This window comes from Falco naumanni, chromosome 19 (assembly GCF_017639655.2).
Source record: "Falco naumanni isolate bFalNau1 chromosome 19, bFalNau1.pat, whole genome shotgun sequence".
NCBI lineage: Eukaryota > Metazoa > Chordata > Aves > Falconiformes > Falconidae > Falco > Falco naumanni.
In genome coordinates this window covers 1371-12663 of record NC_054072.1, presented here as the reverse complement: position 1 = coordinate 12663, position 11293 = coordinate 1371, and the positions used below count along the sequence as shown (strand labels likewise).

Below are 11293 nucleotides of genomic sequence, written 5' to 3'. Positions count from 1 at the left end.
ATGGCGTACTGCCAGCACATCGGCGTAGAGTTCATGTTTATCAACGACCTGGAGCAGTGCCAGTGGATCCGGCAGAAGTTTGAGACTCCGGGCATCATGCAGTTTACCAATGAAGAGAAACGCACGCTGCTGGCCAGGCTGGTCCGCTCTACCAGGTACCCTGGGGGGGCTTCGCCTTCTCCTTCCCTTCCCTTGCTGCCCGGGGTGGTTTGCTCCCAGCTGGAGTGAGGCAGTCACCATCTGACGTCATCTGTCGTCATCTGTCACGGTTGGCTTAATCAGCAGGGTGATGCCAGTGACCTGCTGGGTTGGCAGGCTCAGGTGCTGGCAAAGAACCTGCAAATGTGGGTGATCCTGAAAGACAATAAAAGATCCTGAAGCCTAAAAATAAGGTTGAAGTGCAGCGCATTGTTGGGGTGGGGGAGCGGCCAGCCAAGCTCTGCGGGAGACCAGGGTGACTGGGCTGCTGCACGATGCCTGCTAAAGCATCACTTGATGCTGTGGCTCCCCTGCTGTGGTCCCCATCCTTTCTCTGGTTTCTGCCCTCAGCTGTAGCCCTGGCACTGATCCCACTCTCTCTGCCTTCCAGGTTTGAGGAGTTCCTTCATCGGAAATGGTCTTCAGAGAAGCGTTTTGGTCTGGAGGGCTGTGAAGTGCTGATCCCAGCCTTAAAGACCATTATTGATAAGTCAAGCGAGAAGGGAGTGGATTATGTTATCATGGGAATGCCCCACAGGTAATCCTGCCTCTCTCCGTGGTGATGCTTGGGGCGTGGAGGAGGGGGTTGCAGCCGGGGTTCGGTACTGGAGGGCACACCGGTTTCTGCCGTCACCTAACTGGTCTTGCCTGGGGGTGAACCTTAGCTGGAGAGCTCAGGCCTTGGCTGCTCTCCGCTCATTGCTGCGTTTTCAGCTTCAGCTAGTTTGTAAATCCGCCTGGAGGGGCGTGGTGCTCCGTCGGCAGAGCGGGAATCCCAGAGCAGGATCCAGCCTGCCCACTTTGGGGCAGCTGTCAGGGTGGGGCGGTCCGTCCCTGTGCTGAGGGGTCTGCAGTCTCCTTCTCGGGAAAGCCCTCCCTGGGTGACCCTACAGCCATCGCAGGAGGGGCAGGGTTGCGCACCACCTCTGCTTGATGGGGGGATGGCAAGTCACCGTCTGCACTCGATGCCAAGTTGGCCGGTGGCCAGCAATGGTCTTGCTTTTGCAGGGGACGCCTCAATGTTCTCGCCAACGTGATCAGGAAAGAGCTGGAGCAGATCTTCTGCCAGTTTGACTCCAAGCTGGAGGCTGCTGATGAGGTGAGTCTCCTCCTCTCTGTAGCTGCTTGCTGTTGCCTGTCCCCGTGTGGTCCTTGGGTGTGTGCCTGTGCAGAATGAGCTGGACTGGGTCACTGGTGTCACTGGGCGGCGTCGGCATCGCAAGGGTTTCCCCGCGTACCTGTGCGACTGTAGCCTTCGTGTTGGTGCCAGTGCTGGTCTGTCCTTGCCTGTCCTGGGGGTGACGTGCCCTGGCTGCTGCTGGTGTCTCCAGCACGGGCTGGCTGGTCAGCGGCTCTCCATGGGCATAAAGCAGCCTTGAGGTGAACGGCGAGGTGAGGGGAAGGCAGCTGGGAGCAGGGGTTGGCTTGTACCCTCGCGGCAGCCCCCGGCCCCCATGTGGGGCCCTAAAGCAGATGCAAAAGCCCCAAGGCTTGAGTCGCTTGTGTGTGCACTCGTGTTCCAAAGCTTCCAGCATCATGAGATGGGATCATTTGGCTTTTGGAAAGCTGGGCTGGGCTGGCCTTATCCTGCTGTGCCCTTCAGATGGGGTTGTGAGGTGAGAAAGCAGCACCCTGGGGTGTCAAGGCGCATATTGCGAGCAGTGCCAGTGACAGCTGTACTGCTGCAGTGTGACTAGAGCTTGGGTGAGCGTGACATGTTTTCCAGTGTCTTCCCCAAACTCGCTACACTTGGTCCTTCCCCTGCACCTTAAACCTTACCTGGGTGGGCTTGATGTGTGTCTGAGGTGTGTGGGTGGTTTGGCACCTGGAGCGGGCTACTTTTGCTTTGCTGGGTGCCAGGTCAGTTCCTAAAGTGAGTGCCTGCTGCCTTCTGCCACCGCCTCCAGAAGATGCCCCCTTTTTCCAGCCCCTGGGGTCAGTGCCATCCTGCTTCAGGTCTCCTGTGCCCCCACAGCCACCCAGGTTCCTCGGGGTGACTCTCCTCTCCCCTCCATCAGGGCTCCGGTGATGTGAAGTACCATCTGGGAATGTACCACCGGCGGATTAACCGTGTCACTGACAGGAATATCACCCTTTCCTTGGTGGCAAATCCTTCGCACTTGGAGGCAGCTGATCCCGTTGTTCAGGGCAAGACTAAAGCAGAGCAGTTTTACTGCGGGGACACGGAAGGGAAGAAGGTGAGTGGTGCTGAGACACCCACAATGAAGTGGCCCGGGCCAGATGGGGTTTGGTGGGAGGCAGGTTGGTGGGAAGTGAAAAAACCCAGCTGGTGTTTGTTTGCCGTGCCCCTTTCCCTGCCGTCACCCTGACTTTGCTCTGCCGTCCTTCACCGCTGTCTTTGGGGACAACTTTGGCAGGGGCTCGCCCACCCCGGGCTCCCGTTGCTGCTTCCTCAGTCTTTGAGCCAACTGGCTCAGCCAGGCTGCGGGGAGCGGCAGGTGCCCGACCTCCTGGCTGGAAAGCGGGGAAATGAGGGGCACTCCCAGAAGCCAATCCAAGCAGGGCAGCTTGGGGGACTCGGCACTAGGAGTCTCCAGCTGAGGGATCTCAGCCTGACCGGGGGTAACCATTCCTGGGGCTGGGAAAGCTGGAGCCGGCAGCAGGAGGCAGCTCTCCACACCCAGCTGGGAGAGCAGGAGGGGAGCGGGCTGGGGGGGGGTTTATTTGTGGTCTGATTCATCACAGACCTATCTCCAACACCAAGAAGTGGAAGGGTGAGATCAAAAGTGCTTCCCTTCCTCCTGCACCCCGAGGGCTGGATATAAATAGACAAACTGTCCTCATCTGACAGGCGGTGTCCTCAGCCAGCCCCTGGGAATGATAGCAAAGTAACGTCACTGAAGTTGGAGCTGGCTTCTGGCCTAGATCCTGCCCAGAGGTCTTCTGGAGTGAAAGCGTGGGGGAAAGGGGCATTTTTCTTGTCTTCCCCCGTTAACAGAAGGCTTTGCTTTGAGAAGTGTGTGTCTGGGAACGGGACTCGCCTCCCAGGTGCTGCGCGCCAGGTGCCGTCCCGCTGCCTGGCTGAGGCATCCCAAGTGTGCTGTCCTGGCGTGGGGGGAGAACCGGTGGCCACGACCTTCTCCCTGGCAGTTGCGCCCATCGTGGCTGGCTCCTCTCCGATCCCCTGAGAAAGCATCAGATGCATTGGCGAGCTGCTCCATGTCCTGTCTGGGAGGCCAAAGGCTCACGGGGATGAGACTTGGGCCCTTTCCTGGTGGCTGCCTCTGCCTGCCAGCCCCACAGAGCCCCTGCTGACTGCTGTGGCTTCACATCTCCCAGGTGATGTCCATCCTCCTGCACGGAGACGCCGCTTTCGCTGGGCAGGGCATCGTGTATGAGACATTCCACTTGAGCGACCTTCCCTCCTACACCACCCACGGCACTGTTCACGTTGTGGTGAACAACCAGGTGAGGAGCAAGTCCCCTGCGTCCAAGCAGGTCTGTTGCAGATCAGCCCCTGCAGGTTCAGGTCTAGGTGGTAGCTGGCAGCAGGCAGTAGCTGTTTCCCAGCCAACGTTCCTGGCGTGAGCCATGATCCTGGGGTCAGCAGGGGGTACTCCATACCCGGCTACTCGGCAGGAGCAACTTTTGAGTCCAGCCTGGCAGAGAGGTGGTGCAGCCTGGTGCTTGGCATCTGAGATCACGCAGGGCTGCTCTGTTGCGCCCCATGTAAACCAGAGACATTTCACCGGGGCCAGCCCATCCCTGTGGGTGCAGCGGCTCAACAGCCTAGGTGCCGGGACCGGAACGGGCTGCGGTGCCTGGGTGCAGGAGTCGGGCGGGTTGTGCTATGACTGAGCAGTGCAGCCATGGTGGGGGAGCCCCCAGCTCAGCATAGCAGCCGAGCTGCCCTCGAAGCTCCGTGTGCGCTCACCCGGTGCTTTCCTGAGCTGGTAAAACAGCTGCCCCAAGTGCCCAAGTCTATGAGTGTCCGTAGGAGGAGCTGAGTAGCAGAGCCATATTCCAAATCCTTACCACTGTGCTGGTCCTGTTCCCTCTCGCCTGCTACAGATTGGGTTCACAACAGACCCCCGGATGGCCCGCTCCTCCCCATACCCAACCGATGTCGCCCGTGTGGTGAACGCACCCATTTTCCACGTCAATGCAGACGACCCAGAGGCCGTCGTCTACGTGTGCAATGTGGCAGCAGAGTGGCGTAGCACCTTCCATAAGGACGTGGTGGTGGATTTGGTGAGGAACGTGGCAAAAGGCGTTATCCTAAAGCTGTGGCTCTGCTGTGGGTGCTTGCTGATACCTCTTGGGGTGTATTTTCTGGAAGCTGAGGTTTCTCCTCAGGGCTTGTTTGGCCCTTTTGACGTGATGGTAGGGAGGAGATGGTGTAAAGCAAGGCAGCGAGGCTGTAATAGCACTTGGAGAGGTGACGCCGTCTCTGTATGGAGCCTGCCCTCGCCTCCCACATTGGAGAGGACGTGCGGGGGTCCCTCCTGGGCTGTTTCAGACCCTGCCTAGCACAGAGATCCAGGTACCTCCGACTGCTTTTGGAGTCGCGGGTTGCAAGGAGCTGCTTTCAAAGGCTCTTTCCCTTCCCGGCAGGTTTGTTACAGACGCAATGGCCACAACGAGATGGACGAACCCATGTTCACGCAGCCCCTGATGTACAAACAGATCCGGAAACAGAAGCCAGTGCTGCAGAAATATGCAGAGCTGCTGATTTCCCAGGGGGTGGTAAATCAGCTGGAGTACGAGGTACTGTCCCTTGGGGCCTGGAAGGAAAACTGCAGGCGGCATCTCCGGGTACAAACTACGTGTTTGGTTCTTACCTGGGTGTGAATGATGCCCGTTTCTGCTTGTGCTTGTCACCTAAAGCTGGCAGGGCTGTGCTAGGGTTGGGTGAGCAATGCAAACCTGGCAGCAACCAGGTCAGGAGCCAAGGCTCGTCCTGAACAGCACAGGAACATGTAGTTCAAGGATGCCCCGTGATCAGTGCAGCACAAGCCATACGGTGCTGGGCCACTGCAGTGCAGCTGCGACTCACGGAAGAGCTGGGCTGAGCAGCACTTGGGCTCACTGTGGCCTGGGGGGATCTGGGGCAGGTCCCCTGCACAAGTTCTGCCTCCCTGGCAGCAAGCGTGGCAGCAGCTCTGCCAGCTCTTTGTTGCCCCCGGTACCACGTCGCAGCATCTTTCGGGTAGAATGTGAGTTGCCGGCTCGGATGGCAGCGGAGCTGTCCTGAGGGGGACAGGGGCCTGCGGCAGCAGCTCTGCGCTCTAAGGCTGAGCTGTGCGGCCCTGGGGCTGCCCTGCTGTGGGGACCAGCTGTGTCCTCCAGCACCCTCGCAAGCTCACGCCGAGGCCCCCAGGCTCATCACCCTTGCTTGGAGACCACTAAAAGCTAATGCTTTTCTGCCTCCTGGTTCTGCCTTTCAGGAGGAAATCGCCAAGTATGACAAGATCTGCGAGGAGGCCCACGCGAGATCCAAGGATGAAAAGATCTTGCACATCAAGCACTGGCTGGACTCACCCTGGCCTGGTAAGCGGCTAGCCATGTTTGGGAGGTCCCTAGCAAAGACCCTGGCTTCTCTAGAGCTGTGACAGCTATATTCTGGTAAATCGCCCTGGTGGGGTGGTGCTCTCCGCTCCTGGCAATCCCCGCCCTTGCTTGACGGTGTCCGTGGTCTGAGCTCTTCACAGAGAGCTGGGCATGGCTCCCACAACATGGTGGGCTGCTGCTCCTTCTGCAGGTTTCTTCACTCTGGATGGCCAACCCCGGAGCATGACCTGCCCCTCCACTGGTCTGAACGAAGAGGACTTGACGCACATTGGTCAGGTGGCCAGCTCAGTGCCAGTGGAGGATTTCACCATCCACGGAGGTAGGAGCTTGCAGAAGCTATGCCAAACTGGGCGTTCGTTCGGGAGAAGATGTGAGATAGGGCTGGAACATGGCCTGAGATGAAGGGACCTGCTACAGTGCTTCGATACGTGTGGCCAGCTGGTGGGGGGAGTGGATTCTCACCCTCTGTTCTCCTGAGACCCATCCCCAGAGCACTGTGTCCAGCTCTGGGGTGCGCAGCGCAGGACAGAATGGACCTGTTCACAGAATCACAGAGTGGTCGGGGTTGGAAGGCACCTGGGGATCATCTAGTCCAACCCCCTGCTAAAGCAGGTTCTGCTAGAGCAGGTTGCAGAGTTGCATCCAGGTGGGTGTTGGATGTCTCCAGAGAAGGAGACCCTGCAGCCCCCCCGGTCAGCCTGCGCCAGTGCTCTGTCGCTCTCAGAGTAAAGAAGTCCTTCCTTACGTTCGGGTGGAGCTCCCTGTGTTGTGGTGTGTGCCTGCTGGAGCAGGTCCAGAGGCGGCCACGGAAATGATCGCAGGGCTGGAACCCCTCTCCTGTGCCGAAAGGCTGAGTGAGTTGGAGGTGTTCAGCCTGGAGAAGGCTCCACAAACACCTCACCGCGGCCTTTTGGTGTGCAACGGGGCTTACGAGGAAGATGTGGAGAGACTTCACGGGGGCCTGTAGTGACGGGACAAGGGGCGAGGCTTTGAAGCTGAAAGAGGGCCGGTTTAGATTGGACATAAATAAAGGAGGAGTGTTTACGGTGAGGCTGGTGAGGTGCTGGCACAGGTTGCCCGGAGAAGTTGCGGGCGCCCCGTCCCTGGCAGAGTTCAAGGCCAGCTTGGACGGGCCTTTGAGCGACCTGATCTAGTGAAAACGTCCCTGCTCGTGGCAGAGGGGTTGGACTAGGAGGGACTCTGGAAGTCCCTTCCGCCCCAGAGCACCCTGTGAGTCTATGAGAATTAGTTCACAAGGGAGCTGTGGTTAAGGGAAGTGAACTGAGCTAGCTCTGCTTTGCAGCCGATCCTTCTTTGCAGGGATGATTCCTCATCCCTGGTTCATCCCTGTGGCAGAGGTGAATCTGTTCCTCTACCTCCAGGCATTTGCAGTCTGTCGGTCCGCGGGTGGATTGTGGGAGAAACACGGTGTCACTGGAACTCCCTCCTGTGTGGGCTACAACCCGTATTCCGTCCTGGCAGGTTTGAGCCGTATCCTGAAAACCCGTGGGGAGATGGTGAAGAACCGGACAGTGGACTGGGCCCTGGCAGAGTACATGGCGTTTGGTTCCCTGCTCAAAGAGGGCATCCACATCCGCCTGAGTGGCCAGGACGTTGAGAGGGGGACGTTTAGGTAAAGCCATGCTTTTGGTGGCTGCAAAGGTGCTTCTAGCCTTTCTGGAAGGCATCCGAAGGGTGACGGTGAAGTAACGCTTTCCCCTCTTCCAGCCATCGCCACCATGTCCTGCATGATCAGAATGTGGACAAGAGGACCTGTATCCCCATGAACCACCTCTGGCCCAACCAGGCTCCTTACACTGTCTGCAACAGCTCTCTGTCGGAGTACGGCGTCCTCGGTGGGTGAGGAGGTCTGTGCTTGCTGCCCAGGGGTGAGGCCACTCTGGGAAGATAACCCCCTCGCTTCTCTCCCATCCTTCAGGATTTGAGCTGGGCTTTGCCATGGCCAGCCCCAACGCCCTGGTGCTTTGGGAAGCCCAGTTTGGGGACTTCCACAACACCGCCCAGTGCATAATTGACCAGTTCATCTGTCCCGGGCAGGCCAAGTGGGTGAGGCAGAACGGCATTGTCCTGCTGCTTCCCCATGGCATGGAGGGCATGGTAAGGAGCCCCCAGCTCATGGGCACCCAGGGGTGCCCATTGTCTGGCCTGCATAAGAAGCAGCTGAGGGCAGCAGTGGCAGCGCCTAGCATCAGCTGCTTGCACTAGCCTCGCCCCCCTCTCACTCTCCCGCTGCTTGGTCCCTGCAGGGTCCCGAGCACTCCTCCGCCCGCCCAGAGCGATTTTTGCAGATGTGCAATGACGATCCTGACGTCTTCCCTGTGAGTGGCGGCCGTGCTGAGCTCAGCCTGGCCCTCCTGTGTTCTGGATCCAGCTGCTGACTTGAAACGGGGAGGGGGGCAACACCACCAGGGTGGGCCCTGCACAGTGCTACGGCCGCAGCGGGGGCTGCGGAGCCAGTAGCAGGAGGTGTGGGATGCCCTGGGCTCGTGCTGCAGCTGGAGGGTTTCGGGAAGGGGGCTGAACCTCCACCACCCCCGGGGCTGCTGCACGATGCAAGGCAGAGATGGGTCCAAAAGCAGCAGGAGGTGGGGGTGTTGCTGGCCACCTCAAGGCAGGGGCACAGACCTGCAGCCTCTCCCGGGTCTCTGTGGGTGTCCATGTGCTCTGGAGAGGGAGGGAGGGAGAGGGGGCTGGGTGCTGCTCTTTCCTCCGCTGCTGGAGCTGTGAGGCCAAGAGGCACCTTGTGTTTCTTGAAATCCCTTGAACTGCACTCGCCGAGGCAGAAACTGGACGACTTTGATGTGCGTCAGCTCTACGACTGCAACTGGATTGTTGTGAACTGCTCCACTCCGGCCAACTTCTTCCACGTCCTCCGGCGCCAGATCCTCCTGCCCTTCCGCAAACCGGTCAGTGCCCGCAGCTCTGCGCCTGGCTCGGTGCCGAGGCAGGGCAGCCCCATGACCCTGCTGAGCCTGGGGACGGGACTTGGGGCGGGCTTGTTCTTGCACCTGGGCAGCAAACACGGGCAGTTTGCCTCTGGCCGGGCCAAGGACCTCGTGGTGCTGGGGACTGGCTCGGTGCATGATGTGCTGCCGGCCGGCTTGCGCAGGCGGCGGTGGCTGTGGCCCCTTCCTGGGTGGGCAGGCCAGGCGCCAGGGCCGGTTGGTGGGCATCGGTAAATAGCGCCGTCCCGCCGCTTGCCTTCAGCTCCAGCTGCGGGCCAAGCAGGTTTCGGCAGCACCGTGGCCTCTTCGCTGGGGGAAGCTCGGACAGGGAGAGCTGGTGCTGTTGGAAGCAGATGCCAGATCTGGCAGAGCACGGCAGCCGAGCGAGGAGCAAATCTGCGGCTGCTCCTGGGCTCGGGGGGTGGGGGCGGCGGGGGGGCCGGGCAGGGTGGACAGGTCGGTGCTCTGGCCTTTGTCTGTAGGGCAGATGTTTCTGGCAAGGCTGACCGCCTTGCTCTGCCTCTTCCCCCCTCCTTCCAGCTGATAATTTTCACTCCAAAGTCGCTGCTGCGCCACCCCGAAGCCCGCTCCAGCTTTGACGACATGCTGCCAGGTATGGGCGGCGCGGAGGTGCTCGTTTCTCCCACCCCCACCCCCCCCACCCCCCGCCGATCCGCGGGATGAAGGGTGAAGGGCAGGAGCCAGTGGCCTCGGGCAAAGTCCGCCTGGCAGCGGCCTCCCTGTGCCGAAGAGCAGCTGAGCAGGGCTGATGCTGCTGGCACGGGGGCATCGCAGGCAGTCGTGCAGAGAGCTCTGTGCCAGCGCGGCACGTGGGCTGCCTTCCTCCCTCCCCGCTCCCCGCCGGTGCCAAGGCGGCGTGCTCGCCCCAGCTGCAGCTGGGCTGTGCTGGCTGCGCCCATCTACCCAGCAGATTGGAGCCACCCCCTGTTAGCGCCGAGTCTGGTGCCCAGGAGAGAGGTGGCTCGGCTTTCCAGATTTTGCCGTGGCACTTCCTCCATCGGCAGCCCCTTCCCGCCAGAGCGGTGCCACCCGGATTTGGCAGCCGCAGGTTGCACAGAGTTGCGGTGGTTTGTACTGGGAGCTGACCCAGTACCAGCTGCCTGGCTCTGCCTCTCCGGTTTGCCTGCGCAGGCTGGGGTCCCCGGAGGAGCTGGCGTGGGATGTGGGTGCAGGCAGCTGCCGGTGCGGTGCCGCAGGCTGCTGTGGCTGACGGTGCTACCCTCTCCCGTGGCAGGCACCCACTTCCTCCGTGTCATCCCCGACAGCGGCCCTGCGGCCCAGAGTCCTGAGCGGGTGAAGCGAGTGCTGTTCTGCACTGGCAAGGTCTACTACGACCTGACCCGTGAGCGCAAGGCCCGGCAGATGGAGGCCGACGTGGCTGTCACCAGGGTGGAGCAGGTGAGCAGGGTCCGGCCACCTCTGGGCCCACAGGCTGGGGGTGCTGCTCCCGTGGCGCCACTGTGATGCCGCTCCGTGTTGCCCGCAGCTCTCCCCGTTCCCCTTCGACCTCCTCCAGCTGGAAGCCCAGAAGTACCCAGCTGCCGAGCTGGTGTGGTGCCAGGAGGAGCACAAGAACCAGGGCTACTACGACTACGTCAAACCCCGGCTGCGCACTACCATCAACCGCGCCAAGCCCGTCTGGTAGGAACCTGGGGGGTGGTCGTGATGCTCGGGGGAGGCTGGAGGGTGCAGACCCCCCCTCACCCCTTGTCTTCTCCCCCATAGGTATGCAGGGCGGGAGCCAGCGGCTGCCCCTGCCACCGGCAACAAGAAGACCCACCTGACGGAGCTGCAGCGGCTCCTTGACACAGCCTTCAACCTCGACGCCTTCAAGGACCTGGCCTAAGTGCCAGCCCGGCGGCGGCAGCAGCATGCGCCCGTCTGTGTCTGTCCGTGTCTGTCCCGCGCTCGCCTCCCCCTTCCCTCCGTAACTACAGACCTTGTCCAACCCTGTACTGGCAGCTGGAGTCCTTGTCCACCGGGGCTGGGGCCGGCGCTGGCGCAGCTGCCCTGGCAGCTGAGAGGGGCTGGGAGCTGCCCCCACCTGCTGTGGCGGGGGGGAGACCCTTCGTGCCCCTGGTCCCCTGGGGGACTGCTCCCTGGGGCTCCTCTCTGGGGGTGACCAGTGCAATGTGCCCGGCCATCTCCCAGTCCCTCCCAGTCTGCTGTTGCACTTGCCCCTGCTGCTCGTGGAGGGGCGTGACGTGGGGTGGCTGCCCCCACCGTGGGACCAAGGCGAGTCTGGGGGTGATGGGTGATGCCCACCCCACCCGCCCCAGCTTCCAGGGCAGCCCGGCCGTGCCGGGGACGTGCTGTCCCACCCTGCCCGCACTGGGACCCCGGCCTGGGGCCCTGCAGCCGCTCGGGGGGGCGTTCGGCTCCGTGTTCTGCCGTGGAGGTGGGGGGGGCGGGGCGCTGGGCGCTGGCTGCGGGCCGCTTCCTGCCTCCTTGGTGCGTCCCCCCGGTGCCACCCAGCTCCCCATCAGCCGTGGGGCCGGGAGTCACGGTGGGCGGGTGGCACTCGCACCGGCTGCTGGCACAAGGCAGGTGGGTGGCCATGCCGTCGCAGTGGGCTC

The 11293-nt window shown here is 61.5% G+C and overlaps 1 protein-coding gene across 7 annotated transcripts in view; it reads left to right on the top strand.

Moving 5' to 3' along the window:
• The window catches only part of LOC121099228 (2-oxoglutarate dehydrogenase, mitochondrial), a 34539-nt gene extending 23870 nt beyond the window's left edge, over window positions 1–10669 (top strand). For all 7 annotated transcript variants that reach the window (XM_040617899.1, XM_040617901.1, XM_040617898.1 and 4 more), the window contains 18 exons: window positions 1–155; window positions 590–736; window positions 1207–1297; window positions 2217–2396; window positions 3499–3627; window positions 4231–4410; window positions 4774–4926; window positions 5607–5709; window positions 5921–6049; window positions 7213–7363; window positions 7459–7586; window positions 7670–7848; window positions 7998–8069; window positions 8535–8657; window positions 9237–9309; window positions 9952–10115; window positions 10204–10358; window positions 10443–10669. In XM_040617899.1, the coding sequence (XP_040473833.1) occupies window positions 1–155; window positions 590–736; window positions 1207–1297; window positions 2217–2396; window positions 3499–3627; window positions 4231–4410; window positions 4774–4926; window positions 5607–5709; window positions 5921–6049; window positions 7213–7363; window positions 7459–7586; window positions 7670–7848; window positions 7998–8069; window positions 8535–8657; window positions 9237–9309; window positions 9952–10115; window positions 10204–10358; window positions 10443–10563 (2433 nt within the window). In that variant the 3' untranslated portion in view covers window positions 10564–10669. The remainder of the gene's footprint in view (window positions 156–589; window positions 737–1206; window positions 1298–2216; window positions 2397–3498; window positions 3628–4230; window positions 4411–4773; window positions 4927–5606; window positions 5710–5920; window positions 6050–7212; window positions 7364–7458; window positions 7587–7669; window positions 7849–7997; window positions 8070–8534; window positions 8658–9236; window positions 9310–9951; window positions 10116–10203; window positions 10359–10442) is intronic.
• Window positions 10670–11293: the final 624 nt, after the last annotated feature.